Source organism: Tasmannia lanceolata, unplaced genomic scaffold (assembly GCF_043159265.1).
Source record: "Tasmannia lanceolata isolate RefF3 unplaced genomic scaffold, GAP_Taslan_0.1 ptg000020l, whole genome shotgun sequence".
Taxonomy (NCBI): domain Eukaryota; kingdom Viridiplantae; phylum Streptophyta; class Magnoliopsida; order Canellales; family Winteraceae; genus Tasmannia; species Tasmannia lanceolata.
In genome coordinates, this window is record NW_027518697.1 from 11,502,708 (window position 1) to 11,519,701 (window position 16,994).

Sequence of the window (16,994 nt, forward strand, 5' to 3'; positions counted from 1 at the left end):
GGATGATAACCAAAAGTTGTATTTAGATATGGAACCTCTTGATGGATAATCAGAGGTGTTTTCTTCTTCAAGAAATGTAATTAACGGCCAATAGAACCAGAAGTGTACGATCCCTACCAAAAATTAATAATACTTCTTCTCACAAGGGGGAAATTTGATTCCAATTTATTTTATATGTGTGATTCTCTCTTTCATGCATGTGAAATTTGTTGCGAACAGATACCAAACCAAAAAGCATACCAAGGAAATGATTAATGCGCCCCTTTTCATTATTTGGGACACCCAGCTAGAGTGTATCTATGACTGAAAAGGAGTTGAATGCATACTGTAGAGGGGGTGAACCAATTATTTTGTTTTATTTTTTAATTGATGACACCCAGAATATGAAAATACAGTGCAGAAATTCTAGGGAAATGATAAATGCCCCCCTTTTCATCACTTGGGACACCCAGCTATAGTGTATCAATGACTGTAAAGGGGCTGATGTACTTCATATTTGAAGGAATGAAGTGACCCGATTGCCACGTACAATACAGCTGGGTGTCCCAAGTGATTAAAGGGGCGCATTTATCATTTCCCAATCAAAATTGTAAGTGAATTAGTGATATATTATATAACTATGTTTTACATTATTACATTTATATGAATTGCATGTGAAATGTAGTGTATGCATTATTTATAAATACTTGGATGAATTTCATGTGAAATATGGTATGCACGAAATTATCAAACACGCATGACGGCGCATGTCACTTCGTGTTCGATGTCATTAAACAAGTATGGATGGTTGTCTTGCTTAAAAGAGTCTAAGTGTATATTTGTGCTTATTCCAGTATTTCTTGAAGTTTCATCTTAAAATTCTATCATTTGCAAATGTTTCCATATATTCCAGTGATTTTACAGGATTTCCACCGAAACAAAAATGTTTCTGTTTCCACGGCGATTGAAACCGAAACCGAAATTTAAAACCCTTTGCATATCAAAACTCATTATTATGTTGTGGAACAAAATCAAATATAGATGTTGATGACTAACAAGCCCTCATAGAGTGAGTTACAAACAATGATTCGTGGACACCAATATTTGAGCATTGACCAAGGTTTTAAATTTTGGTTTCGGTTTCGACCGCCATGGAACAGAAATTTTGTTGGAAATCCTGTAAAATAACGGGAACGAATGGAAACATATGCAAATGATATAATTCAAAATGAAACTTAAGGAAATACCAGAATAAGCACAAATACACATATAGAAACCATCATATAAGCAAGACAATCATCCATAATGGTTTAAAATCACATGCAATTCTTATAAGTATAATTATGTAAAACATACAAATATAGTATAGCATTATTACACTTATGATTTTACTATTTTAGTTTAAGCATTTCGGTCATTTCGCTTTCAGTTTAGGTGTGGATTGAAACATAAAACATTTCGGCCATTTTTTGTCAATTTCGGTGAAAATTTAAAACCATGGCAATGACCCGTGTCGACACGGATTCAGACATGTATAGCAATCCGTGACAACGGAAATGAAAAAAATCACTTTTTGACTATCTTTTATGCATTACCCGAACTGTTATACGTACTACACAGATTTTCTAGATTAGTGTGATTGTTTTTTTTTGTTTTTTTTTTTGAAAGATAAAGTTGGTGTGTTATCATTTCCCATTTTAGAATACCTCTTTTTTATCTCTTTCCTTTCCCTCTCTACCAATCTTGAACCCTACCAGATTAGTGTGATTGTTGCACATCTTTTTTAACTTCTTATGTGTATTCTTAGTGTGATTGTTGCACATCTTTTCTAACTTCTTATATGTATTCTTAAAGATTTAGAGACTTTCTAGATGTGAATGAAGGCAGTCTTTTTTAACATTTTATCTGTTGCCAGAGGTTTATTAATTTTTTGTGTCAGAATATCAATCATCTGCAATAATCAGCAGATGAATTATATTCTAACATTAACTTTATTATGTGCCACCATCATAGCTTACTGAATCTAGTACATACAAAAGACATCACCATTCATATGTAAAGAATAAATTGTCAAAATAGGGACATCGATGGATAATATTATGTCATTTGTTTAACAGGTCAGGCACCTATGAAGCACAACAGATACAGATAAGAATAATATTTCTGAGAGAGAGAGAGAGAGAGAGTAATTCTATGCCTTTTTATACAGAAAGAAATTTGCAGTAAATAATATAAGACTTGAGAAGTAATTATTATGCACCACAAAAAAAAAATCGGTGCATTTCAGATGCACTATATTTTGGTGCGAATGAGGTGTATTCAGGATGGGACAGTAAGATTTAGGTTACTGATCTGGGCCAATGGATCTTATAGCCTCCACCATGGATGAGCCACCACCCAAATATCGCAGGAAATGGGTAATTCTAGTTTTGCGATGAGTAAAGTCATATATTTGAAGGCCAACCATTGGATGCTTAAGATCAACTTATCATAATGGCATTGGGTTGTTATCAATAAAATAGATGATCAAATGGATGATTTAACTGTCAAGAAAAATATTTCATTAACACCACAACTTGGTGCATGCAAGGTGCTCCAACTATTTAAATTCATATTTTTAGGTTGCCACTTATTTTCATTGTGTGTAAATACGCAGTTGTATCTCCGTTTCAAGCCGTGTCCCCTTTTCTAGATTTTGTGGGATTGCCGTGTCCAACACTCCTTGTTCGTGTCGACACGCGATGCTCATGTTAGTGTCAACAAATCATAGGTTACAAATCATGAAACCACTCATACAAATTCAATAGGGGAAAACTGAGTCTTAACAATGTTAATGTCAACCAATACATAAATAAGTGGAATGCAAGAGAAGCATATCAACTTTCATATAGAGACCAATGATAATATCTTTATAGATAGAACAAATAAATAAAACTGCCGGAGAGACAATTTAGCACAAATCGATACAGTAATTTCGCAAGTATAGTTCAGAATGATATTTATCTTTGGTAACAAAAAAAAATACGGTTCATTTTCTGGTGTTCCCAAATTGTGTTCAGTATATCAACTTGAACCAAAATACTAGTTCAGAATTACATATATCTTTGGTAACAAAAAAATAAGGTTTATTTTTCTGGTGTTCCCATATTGTGTTCAGTATATCAACTCGAACCAAAAGAGTAGTTCCGAATTACATATATCTTTGGTAGCAAAGAAATAAGGTTTATTTTTCTTGCGTTCCCAAATTGTGTTCAGTATATCAAAAGACAATACAAGCATGTGTTTATGAAGCTTGACTTTATTACAATTAAAGTTATGCATCCATTTATCCTGTCCAATATAATATGCAAACAATTGGCTAGGTAGCAATATGTGGACATAATTCAGACATCCTTGAAAGCATATTGTAGAAGTCAGAAGTTACATAACATAATACATGAAACCATGTTCGCTATTAATAGTGGCAAGGACCTCCAGACCGAATTTACAGTCATGTGCAATAAAGAAAATATTACAAGTAAGAGAAAGGTAGAAAGGTAGAATGATGGATAAAAATACTTCGTGCAACATAAAATGAGTCATATGCAACCTTCTACAAATTAAAGTCCCTCTAAATATGCCATCATTACCTGTGCAACCAAGCGAGCAAGTAATGCCAAGCGTGCTTGACTATACCCAGTAGCTCGTATTTGCCTGTATGATTCAATAATACGGGCGACTGCTAATTTGTTTAAAGATCTTTGCTCTTCATTCGTCAACTCAATATAAGAAGGAAGCATGGGAAAATCGTAAGAAATCTCTTCAGAGGCAGATGTGCTAGAGGCAGCCGAAGAGTACTGATCAGATTCCACCATATAAGTAGCAACAAGACTTTCCGTCACTGTGACATCCGATGCCCTTGAGGCCAGCTGGTCTTGACCAACAATATGAACAGGAGAAAGTGCCAAATCTGAGGGTGTATGTACATCTAGAACTGGCTCTATTTCCTTGCTTTCATCACGGAAATCAACACTTTCTATAGGAGGCAGTGGCTCAGTTAATGGAGCTACTGGACTTTCTGAAGGCTCCATTTTACATTGGGATGTTAAAGATAATGAAGAATATTGAACTGTTGTTGCCATGGTAAGTGAAGGAAGCCTACTCAAAGAACTAGAACCATCAAATCCAGATGGCATATCACCGACGTCGTCTGATTTTACAGATGCTAATTGTACTCCAACGGGTCCCACAACACGTCGTGGGTCAAGGCGACGAGGATCCTAAAAATGTTTAAAGAAAGTTTCAACTAAAAAGAACTTTTAAGTGTACCAACTTTAGCAGTGAACAATATATTAAGAGAAAACTAAAGCTATGCCACAAATATCTCTGATATTTTCAAAATATCGCGTTTTTATCACGACATTTTGATAAAACGATAAAATCCCAAAATAATCCCAAGATTTTTAAAATATAGCGATATTTTCATTTTTATCATAAAATATTGCGATAATATCCCGATATTTTTACAATATTTTTAATTTATATATTTTCTTAAATGTTATATATTTATAGTTTTTTAAATAATTTAATTTTTATCATTTTTTTTTCCGATATAAGCCCTTAAAAATTTTTTTTAAAAAAATAATATATCCCGAGATTTTCCCTTGCCGAGAAATTCCCAAGAACGATATTTGTGACATAGAATTAAAGCAAGCATCAGTTGCAATGGATATAGTCTACCTTTCGCGGATCACGCTTCAAATCTGCGGGAAGAATAGGGACTGGGGAGACATCAGACATCGATATGCTAATTCCTGTTGGAGAAGACAAAGGCGACACGAGTTGTGACGTCATACCTAAAGGTTGTAAAGGGATTGTTGTAGCAGCAGGCGGGACCGGTTGTGAAGGAGTACCAGAAGAAGATGCGAGTGAAGTTACTACTGGTAAGTTTCCAAGCCTACTAGTTAAGGGTGGGGGTTTATTGGGTAGATGCTTCATATTAGCTATGACTATATCAGCCAACATGTCGGGATGAACTTGTGAGATTAGAATCTCAAGCGACTCAGCACCTCGTTCCCCTTCTGCCAGTAGGGCACCAATCATGGATATCATTTTCTCAACGGGAGTCAAATCACTATCAAGCAAGGGCACTTTAGAAGAAGACCCATTTACGGAAATGTCATCCAGCACCAAATCACTTGCCAACTGAGCGGTAGCAGGACTATACCGTACCCGTTTTACAGACATGTCATCAATATTAGTTTGACCTTCATTATCCTGAAACATAGATTTCTTCCTAATCAAATCCTCAGAAATAGGCATCTGGTTTGGTTATGGATCCTCTCCTAATGGCCATAAAGAAGAATATAAAGTGTTGAAGACTAGAATGACTAGGATAGGGTGGGAATATAAACTACTAATGATGGAAATAACTTACACAGCACAGCTCAATGGTGAACCAATTATTTACCTTACTAAGTCGGACGTCACGAGAGGCACGCTCGGTATTTTTTAGCATTTTATCAATTTGTCGAATAACTTGATCGGCCGCGTCCCCAGCATTCATTTCCCGTAAATTACTAAGCAACCTGTCTCGTGACTGACAATGAGAACAATAAACAAGACATGTTAGGCACCAGCCACCGGCTATGGAATATACGATGAAACAAAAATGTTCTGTTTCTAAATAGAAAGATTATGCAAGGTTAGCCATGTGCTGTATTAAAAACAAGAATTCCAATCATTCAAAAAAAAGCAAGAAAAAAACAAGAATTCCAATCAAATCTCCCAATTCGAAGTCCAAAATTTCAAGATAAGTTGAAACCCGACAAGTAGCTACTGCATACCATATTTGAATAGCAGACCTTCAAATCTAATTAACAGAAACTTGTATCATCAAAGTCAGATATACAAACACTTAATAATATATGAAGTCTGTACTTCATGTTGTGCAGATGTTTGTATTCTCACAGTGATTCAGCACCCAAGTAATATGCATGTCTGTCCATGCAAGATCTTTTTTTAAGGTTGTTAACTTACCAACTTCTCCAAAAGCTTAAGCTGTTGGAGAAAGGCAGTATTTATCTTTTATACTTTAACACGTGGCACATGTGGTCCCACTTTGGGCCGACCATCGCGTGTGGATTTTTGCTATCCGGGAGGTTTGAACTCGAGACCTTGGCTTTGATACCATGTTAACTTAGCAACTTCTCCAAAAGCTTAAGCTGTTGGAGAAAGGCAGTATTTATCTTTTATACTTTAACAAAGGTAAAAAAATCACTTAGGTTGCCAGAGCGGGAATCGAAAGCGGGAATCGAAACGGGAATCGAAGGCTCTCAGGGAAGAATCCTGCTCGAGGTTGCCAGAGCAGGAATCGAAACGGGAATCGAAGCGGGAATCGAAGGCTATCAGGGAAGAATCCTGCTTCCTTGCTTAAATGAGCAAACAGAATTACAAGACAGAAGAACTCAGCTAAAAAAAAAACAAAAAAGGCAAGAAACAAACCAAAGGAAAATAAGCAGAAACCACAAAAATAATATCTTCGAGAGGGGGTGGGGGTTCAAACATCATAAGCTTGTCTATCAACCCCTAAAGGAGCGGGCCGGTCTGCCTCATTATTGGCATAGTTTTAAATTTCCCCGAAATGACCAGAAACATTTCCATTCCCACCGAAATGAAATCTGTGTGATTTCCTTTTACCTCATTATTTCCCCAAATATTGACCGAAATTCCTGAAATTCGACTAAAATTTAACCGAAATGGTCAGGACAACAAAAAAATAGAAAGATGCTCTTATTTGCATTTCGTTTCACTTCATTAATGCAGAGAATGATATTTGGTAGGCAACATCAATGAATTGCACGGCAAAGTAATTGTATCTTATGCATGGGATGTTAGATAACTTAGATCGGCATGCGACCAATGATACCTCTAACTCTCTGCAATATTGACATAGAGTATGTGTCCTTAAAGGGAGACTGGTCATTTGACATTTTTATACTTCATTACATTGTACTTCTTTATTAATTTTACTGTTCCAGACATGTGCGACAATGCATTTCACTACGTGTTCGATGTGATTAAGCCAGTATGGATGGCTTTCACGCTAATGTGATGATTTCTATGTATGTGTTTGTGCCTATTCTAGCATTTCCAAAGTTTTATTTTAAAATTTCACCACTTGCATATATTTTTTAAAAGATTATAAAATTTCATCATTTGCATATGTTTGCATACATTGCCACCCATGATTTTACAAGATTTCCACCGAAATCGAAATGCTTCTATTTTGTGTCAACTAAAATTGAAACCAAAATATAAAACCTTGATTGTTGGCACAACGCCAACTATGTCAAATCTCAAGTATCATGACCCTCAATCACATCAAGAATCTTCTTTCCGTGAATCTCCGTGATTAGCGGCAAGGTTATAAATTTTGGTTTCGGTTTCGGTCTCTACGGAAATGGAAACATTTCGGTTTTGGTTGGAAATTTGGGTGGAAATCCAGTAAAATCGAGCCAAAATATGCAAATGATAGAATTTAAAGATGAAACTTTAGGAAACGCTAGAATAAGCACAAATACACATTTAAATTCCGTCACGTAAGAAAGACCACCATCCATAATGGTTTAAAAATATCGACCTAGTAAGATGCAATGTCGTGCATATCTCGTAATTCAGTGCATACAAAATTTCACATGTAATTCATATAAATATCGGTACATAATACATGCACCACATTTTGCACGCAATTCATATACATATAATTATGTAATAATAGTAATTGTTAAAGTATAAAAGATAAATAATGCCTTTCTCCAAAAGCTTAAGCTATTGGAGAAGTTGGTAAGTTAACATGGTATCAGAGGCAAAGGTCTCAAGTTCAAATCTCCCGGATAGCAAAAATCCACATGCGATGGTCGGCCCAAAGTGGGACCACATGTGCCACGTGTTTGCCAAGTGGGCCATACTTGCGGGGGAGTGTTAAAGTATAAAAGATAAATAATGCCTTTCTCCAACAGCTTAAGCTTTTGGAGAAGTTGGTAAGTTAACAGTAATATAGTATACTACCAATACACTTATGATTATGGTTTATGCATTTCGGTCATTTCAGTTTCGGTTTCGGTTTCTGTGAGGATGGAAATGGAAACGTTTCGGTCATTTTGTGCCTGTTTCAGTGGAAATTTAAAACCAAGATTACCGGTCGCTATCTCTCAGCCATAGCTTTAAAACTCCCATGTGTCATTATGGACTCCCTCGAGTCGACTCCCTTTTCCCTTAGCCGCATTTTTGCACCGCGTTCCGCATTTTGCCCTACACAGTAAATAAAAACTCCTTTGACTCTCCCGAGTTATGACCGGGTTAACCACGTTCTTAGTCGCATCCGTGCCGAGTCGACAAGGATTTTTCTTGGCCGTATATTGAGCCGCACCTGCGTTTTTAAACACTGCTCTCACCCACCTGACCACATTGAGAACCACCCCCAATGATAAGATGATCCAACCAAGTCTAATACAAAAGAGAATTCCCACAAAAGAAAGTGTGGACCTCGACCTCAATGGAGTCCTTAAAACCGATAGACCCCACAAAAGCCCACTTGACCTCTTTCTCAGGACTCTTAGTAAGACCTCCAACGCCAACTAGGCTAGGGCTGCTAAGGCTCAATGCACTGAATTTTGGCTTCAAAATCCCAGAAGGATGCCATCTAGGGTGAGGTGACTCTTGTCTACATCTGGTCATATGAACCTCTTCCCAAACTCTCTGGAAAGGTCACCATAACACTCTTGAAAATGGGAAGGATCGTAACGTCAGCAAAGATTTGTCTCTGAATGCTGTGCACACCTATAGACACCCCATTAAAGACTCTTATTCCTTTATGTCCACACTAGCCAAAGAATAGCAGCTAAAAATAGGTGAGTAAGGGCTCAACCTCTAGGAGACCAAGGAGCGAAGACCCAACTTACTCCAAACTGACCAAGAACAAAGGACCAAATCTCACCCGTGTAGATATAATGAAGTAAAAGATGATATACAAACCCAGTATCGGCAAGGCACAAAGCACAGTGATTGACATTGTCTAGTACGCGGGTGGCCAATGTAAGGATCTTATGAAGAGAAGCCATCCACCTGATGGCCATCATCCTATTTTCACCCCCACTTGATTACTGGATTCAGCCTTTCTGGAGAGATTAGATTAGCCTAGACTTTATTTCCTTTTTCAGAACAATTTTATTAGGAATTGTTATTATTTCTAACACTTATTTGTCCTAGATATGGAGACTGTCCAAATCACCTAGGGCCCACTTCACTCCCCTTTTGTTTTCCATTTTACCCCTAGCCCACTCCATGACCCACTAACTAAAACTGTCTTTTATTTCTCACCGGGCCATAGAAGGGGCCCATCACTTAAGTCTCTCTAAAGCCCACATTTTATTTTTATTTGAGGCTTAGTGGGGGCCCACCATGTAAACCCCCAAAACCTTTACAAGTACCATAAGCCCTCATAAACCCTAACTACCTCACATGATTTGGAGGGCCCCCACACCCCCCCGCTGGCTGCGGCCGCAAGAATACCCTGTTTGATCTTGCCTCTAGAATTGCCACTACAGCTACTTCCTTATCACTATCTTGCAGCTGCCACTTGTTGTCCCCTACGTTCCCCAACCTTTCCCGTCCAGTTTCTCCATTTCCTACTAGAACAGTAATTTAACTGTCCAAATCGGTTGTCCTATGACAATTCATGAATTAGTCATCCTAGTTCAGAGGTCTAACAAACTCAAGTCATGTAATTGAGGCAAAGGTTTTAGCACTTTTGGAACCGCAATGGAATCCTAGCTGAAATACACTCATATATATAGATAGAAGGTGACTGATTGTTAATTCTCTAGTTGCTTAAGAAAGATTATTCCCCAACTTTGCAGTTTTGTTCTTCCAATAGGGAAAGAAACACTTCAGTAGATAGACTGGCACTTGGTGTCACATTTAGCTATTTAGTAACCTAGATTTTTATGCCTAATGTAGAGTTTTCGCCCTTTAAGGTCCCCTCTGTCTCTCCTTCCAACTAAAATTTATCCGCCATTCTTCCAAAGGAGAGAGAGAGAGAATAAAATAGCAACATTGAAAAATTTGGAAAAAAAATTCTCAGGACACAAAAAGTTTACCTCTAGTATGGCTGGATGAGTACACCTTAAAAATCCCAAAAAGGCTGTCCTCAAAGAATACTGGATACTTGCAATATGACCACCCTGTAGGGTCTCAAAATTTGGATCCAAACGAAGCAATTCGGAGAGAATATTACTGTAATGGAGAGGTCTTTTCCTCGCAATAGCTGCAAGACTGACACCACAGTGGAACCATCAGTTATAAGGAATTAATGTCTGCATGTGTGTGAATATATATATATATATATATATATATATATATATATATATATATATATATATATATATATATATATATATATGAGGAAAGTGTCTCTAGTCTCTCCCCTAGATAAGCTTATCTACTCCTCCCTTTAAAAAAACACAGTGGGCCCACGCTGTTTGGATGATCCAAAGCATTCATTTGATAGGTCCTAACATAGATAGGGTGTGCCCAAAAAATCAGCACCAAAGGGTCATCCTAGAACTTCGTTTTGTGGGGCCTTGTGGTACCCAGAATGGACACATATAAACGTCCACGTTTATATGCGTCCATTTTGGACACGGTGTGCCCCACAAAACGAAGTTCTAGGATGACCCCTTGGTGCTGATTTTTTGGGCACACCCTATCTATGTTAGGACCTATCAAATGAATGCTTTGGATCATCCAAACAGCGTGGGCCCACTGTGTTTTTTTAAAGGGAGGAGTAGATAAGCTTATCTAGGGGAGAGACTAGAGACACTTTCCTCATATATATATATATATATATATATATATATATATATATATAAACCATGAAACAGTAACCAAAGGCTCTATAATTAATAAATTATAAGAAAATAAGGGAAAGGATATATTCGACCCTTTTTCTTACTTGGGGCAGCCCCCTCTAGTGTAAAAGAGTAGTCATAAATAGACTAGAGGAGGCTGTCCCAAATAAATAAAGGGGCGAGAATATATCACTTACGAATAAAAAATTTATCAGATTTTTAACAGTTGAACTCATGAGATGGTCAATAAAAAGTCGTGCAAATCTAAAATCACCTGGAAAATCTATAGTCATGAAATAGTTCCCCAAAGACTAAACAAAGGAGTACAATAGCAAATATATTAATTCTCTATTACTTTCACTGAACAGCAAACTGGAAAACAGAAGCAAACCACACAACCCAAGTATCTTTGAAAGACCATCATATCAAAACAACAAACTCATACGATATGAAAAAAGAAACCGACAAAGGACCTCAGAATGTTGGATTTTAGAGAAGTTAAAACATTAATAAATCTCGTAATTGAAGTAATTCATTAGCTAAAGCTGCATCATGAACACACATCACTGACATTTCTATTTATAGAAGCATCTCGATTAAGTACTTCCTCATGGAAAAGTGCACGAGAGTAAATATATCAACAAGAATTAATCTCAACGATCACAGAAAATTACCTACATAAAATCCATACAAACTTTGCAAGAGAACCACATATGCAATAATATAAACACAAAAGGTGAAGGAAAATAATGATTCCAACTTCCAAGAATAATATAATTGTCACACCTTATGTCCACGATACATTGAAATTAATTAAAAAACAGAAGCTAAAAACTATAATAATCATATTTCTTCCACTCGTCAAATCAATCACACTAACAAGGTTCCACAACTGAAAATAGCTATCCACTAAATAGTAAAACAATTCACACCATAGCATTAAGCTACAAAAATTGATATGTAACTGACACAGATTAAAAGACAGTCCACACCGGCTACAACAACGATATCCACAAGATGGGTGGTTCTGTTAACCTCTTCCATCATGCCGAATCCACTAGTTTTGTCAAAACAAAAGGCCATGTTTGCATCCCAGACAAAGTTTCTAAACATTAACAAACATGGTCAAACGTATATACTGTTCCACAGTACATTAGGGCATCTGTGTATGTGCGTTTGTGTTTAGGAAGTAGAGTATTTAGTATTTACACTTTATTATAAGCTGTCTCACATTTCAATAACAAAATAGAATTGATCCCACATGAATGATTTTTCATTGCCACCGAAAATGACACAAACGACCGAAATTTTCTGTTTCCATCTAGATCAAAATGCATACCAAAACCGAAACGAAAACCATGAGTGTTATCTATAACACTATTTTGGTCTAACTTGGAAACATGTCAGTTTCAGTTAGAAATTTCACGGCAAATCCAATAAAATTGCAAAAATGTAATAAATAATATATTAATATCATAATAAAGTCTCAGTAAGAAATTTAATAATATAAAAAATAAATAAAATTATAAAAAATCAAAATAGGCAAGGACACAATTCATACTATTGTAGTATTACATACTATATTTTTAAGGGAAATGATAAATTCGCCCTTTTCATCACTCGGGACACCCAGCTGCATTGTACATGGCAATCAGGTCACTTCATCTCTTCAAAAGTGAAGTACATCAGCCCCTTTGCAGTCATAAATACACTGTAGCTGGGTGTCCCAAGTGATGAAAAGGGGCGCATTTATCATTTCCCATTTTTTAATATTATAACTTATTTTTCATATTTTTATTGAAAATTAAAAAATCATTTAAATTTTATAGAAACTAACAAAATCAAGACACGATTATCCGGGGAAAAAATCAAGGCATGTGCAAGTTTAGTCATGTCCTGTTAAAATTTATGTTGTATTTTCTCACTATTTTCTATCGTTTATAATTTTTATAAAATGTTAAAAATTTATTTTATAAAAGAAAATATATTTCTTTACAATTAAGTGTATTAATGGTATAATATACTAGTATGCGTTATTTAATTATATATATATATATATATATATATATAAATTTCATGTGAAATGTGATATATGTATAACAAACACACACACACACACACATATATATATATATATATATAGAGAGAGAGAGAGAGAGGCCGTGCCTTGAAGCAACGGTACGGTTGCTCCATTGTGACCCGGTGGTCAGGGGTTCGAGTCACGGAAACAACCTCTCTGCAAAGCAGGGGTAAGACTGCATACATCTAGTCCTCCCCAGAACCCGCAATGGCGGGAGTCTCATGCATTGGGCCATATATATATATATATATATATATATATATATATATATATATATATATCATATGAATTATTTCATGTTATTGAATCATTATGAGTGGGATTTTTTTTGCTTATGTAATGGTTTTTCTTGAGTGTCTCTGTGCTTATTCTAGCTCTTCCTGGAGTTTCATCTCAAATGACCATTTGCATATTTTCCATATGTTTCCATGATTTAACAGGATTTCCATCGAAATTTTCATCTAAAACTAACATGTTTCCATTTCCATCACGACCGAAATGCATAACAAAACTGAAACTTAAAACCTTGCCTATATGTATCTTCTGTTCCACCGTAATAAGGATTCTTTCTTTGCCATGCGAGTCGCCTTGGAGTTGTGGACCACTTCCAAATGGAGTCTTACCATAAGTATACATTTTTTTAATAACTAAGATAGCATAGTTGACTAAAGGCACTTCCCTTCCTTTGAAAAACCAAGATTCCCCAATAATATAATCTGTGAAATCCTCGACAAAAGTTAGGAACTCAAGAATATACATTCTTTAATAATTAAAATAGTATAGCTGACTGAAGGCACTTCTATTCCTTTGAAAAACCAAGATTCCCTTGTAATATAATCCAAAAAAAATTCCCAGAACTCCCATTTTCACATGCCTAATCAGATCATTTGGCCAACAATGGTCTGATGCCCTTCTCAACCATTATAGAAACATTAATTAATTAAATAATTACACAGTGAGACATGTCAGCTGTGGAGCTGGTAGGCCTTTCCAAACCACTTATAGAAAGTACAGTGTCTTATCACACAGCTAGCAAGCCAAACATCGAACTGGAGAAGGGGCATGAGTTGCATGAAAGTATTCCAATAGAATTAGAAGTCTAACCAATATTTCAACAATACCTATATAATAATTCATAATAAAAGGTTGACTTTTCCTTTTTTTTTAAATGATGATGAGAAATTATATTATATTAAGAAGAAAAAGGGGAAACCCTGAGACCAAGATGGTCACTACAAATAGAAAGAAAGATAGACAAAAACAAAGAAAAATGAAAAGTCACAGGGCCAAAACCCTCAAGGATGGAGGAAGTCAAAAAAACTCCATCCTATCCCTGGCTACACTATCTCTTGCCATCATGTCCGCCTCGTTGTTTGCCAATCTTCTCACATGTTGGTAAGTAATGGAGGAACCTCCCACTCGCTCCTGAATCTCATCGAACCAATGAGCGAGAATCTCCATGGGTGAGAGTAAGTCACTTTCAACCACCTTATGACATTGAGAATATCACCCTCTACTACTAGATGGTCACAGATACATATTCTCTATGGATCTAATCCCTTGGAGAACTGCTCTCACCTCCGCCTCAATTGGAATCAGTTATCCCAATTGGTCTTGAGAAGGCCCACCTCGTCGTCATGTGCTCATGTCTAAGCACTCCTACACCTGCAGGCCCAGGGTTGCCCAAACCGGACCCATCAAAGTTAAATTTAATCTACCCAGGCCGAGAGGCTCCCATTCAGGGGATGGAGTAGCGACTTGCTCACTGCTATTACAGATCTCTCTCCAACCATACCAAAAGTCATAGGCTGAAATAAACCTAAACCTAGGTAGGATCTTTACCCACATGATGGTTAGGGCTAATATATTTGTATATAGAAATTACAACCTCTTAACAAAGCCCTTTAAATATATGTGCCCTTCCTTTATTTCCAAAAGACCCAAATAGAGGCCAGCAGAACCACATTCCAAAATGTTTTTTCCTTTATTCCTCCAAGGGGCGAAAGACCAACACTCCAAAAGATCGACAAGCCTTTTCCTTTTCTTTCCTTTTTATTCATTTTCTTTTATTTAGAGACTACGAAAGAAATAACGGTGAATTTATTAAAGAGAGAAAAAAAAACGAAAGATGGTACATAAAAGTGGAAGAAGGGAAAACATAATATAAGAGAGCAGCCATTAAAAAAACAGAGAGAGAGAGAGAGAGAGAGAGATAGCATCCACAAGTGCATGTATGCTACAAAAATGGAAATTCAAACCAATAAACAATTGCTTCCTCAGCTAAGGAATGTGTAAGATCACTGGCACTTGTAATAAGCTTATAAGATGGATTTAGTCCCTGTCCTAAGTCTAGAATCCCCAACATATAGTTTTCTAATCTGCATGCCTAGGTTGTTCTTGATGCACAAGCAATAACACCAAAAGACACCCCTTCCCCCAATCAAAATGGAACTCGGACCAATTTCTAGATGTGAAGACTTGTGAAAAGAGCAAAAGCTTCAGTTAGAATACAGCGCCAAATTGGTAAAGATAACACCTTCATGACAATCCCAATGCTAGCAGTACCTAAGCCCTACAGATCCTACCAGAGTTCAACTTAAATTGAATTGGGAGCAAACTAATACCAGCAAGCCATTTACAAAAAAAGACACCCAAAAAAAAAAGTGTGGCATGCTTAGAGACACTCAACAAAATCTTGTTCCACTTCTCCAACATGTCAGCCACCAAAATCCCCCAAATCTTTAGGAAGCTCAATCTATTAAAGAAACTTAATGTCCATAGCCTAAACGGATGGGAACTTTGAGTGAACAATGACAATCATCATGTTTCTTTCATTCACCACACCATGTAACACGGATGACCAACTATTCGGGCACAAGGAACCAAAGATATCTAAACAGGATAAAATTTAAAATTTAAACAACTAAAAATACCGGATGCATTTCTTAATCTACCAGAAAGCGCAAGATAGAAACAGGTGAGATTAAGGATATTGTAAAAAAATCTGAACAAAGGAGTCTATGATCTATTTCTCGTAAAAGGATAGTAATTTTAGTTGTCAATTTTTAAGCAATACGTCCACCATTAAACTAGAAAGGAGACATAAAGCAGCAAAGCAGAAAAAGAACGGTTTAAGAAGCTTGATTGTTGTATAATGGGCAACTAGCAATTGAACAAGGTTTCAAGTTTCGGTTTCAATATGTGTTTAGGTCGTGATAGAAATAGAAATATGTCGGTTTCGGATGGAAATTTCAGGAAAAATCTTGTAAAATCAAGGAAACGTATAGAACATATGCAAATGATATGATGGGCATTTAAGATGAAACTTCAGGAAGTAAGCACAAATCACACCCAAAAACCATTACGTAAGTAAAAACTAACTGGCGGTGGTTTAACAGCATTGAACACCTATTGACGTGCGTTGCTGCGCATGTCTAATAATCCAGTACATACTATATTTCACATGTATTCATATAAATATTGTATATACAATACATACACCACATTTTACCTGCAATTTATATAAATATAATTATGTAATACTCACTGGTGTAGTATAACACTAATACACTTATGGTTTTGGTTGCAGAAACCTTTAGGAACCCAGGAACAAAACCCAAATACTGTCAATCATAACAAGAATGATGATGACAGTGAACAAAATAAAATATTATAACCTATAATGATATGAGATAAGTGATACTAGACTACATAGAACCCCAACACTACCACAAGGTTAACTCCAATAAAAAATTCATAATCTAATCAAAATGCCTAAGACGACAATAAATTTATAAAGGATTTGCTAGCATCCATCGCAAAAGCCATTTCGCAGATGGTCTGTTGCATGTCAACATGCTCTCAGCTTTTCATATTATTCCAATTTCACTGAAAATCACTTATTCGGCTTTTATTATTTGCTATCACATATTGGTGAATAAAAATAAACACCTACAAAGAAGCAAACACCTGCAAAGCCATTTTCAGTATAATCTTAAATGATTCTCAAAACTTCTTGGGAGATTCCAAGCACATAAAATCTTACA

At 36.2% G+C, this 16,994-nt stretch overlaps 1 protein-coding gene across 5 annotated transcripts in view; it reads right to left on the reverse strand.

Moving 5' to 3' along the window:
- The window catches only part of LOC143854328 (symplekin), a 77,185-nt gene that overhangs the window by 33,653 nt on the left and 26,538 nt on the right, over positions 1 to 16,994 (reverse strand). For all 5 annotated transcript variants that reach the window (XM_077364213.1, XM_077364212.1, XM_077364211.1 and 2 more), the window contains exons 6-9: positions 10,119 to 10,293; positions 5,429 to 5,557; positions 4,699 to 5,235; positions 3,609 to 4,238 (exon numbers count right to left, since the gene is read on the reverse strand). In XM_077364213.1, the coding sequence (XP_077220328.1) occupies positions 3,609 to 4,238; positions 4,699 to 5,235; positions 5,429 to 5,557; positions 10,119 to 10,293 (1,471 nt within the window). The remainder of the gene's footprint in view (positions 1 to 3,608; positions 4,239 to 4,698; positions 5,236 to 5,428; positions 5,558 to 10,118; positions 10,294 to 16,994) is intronic.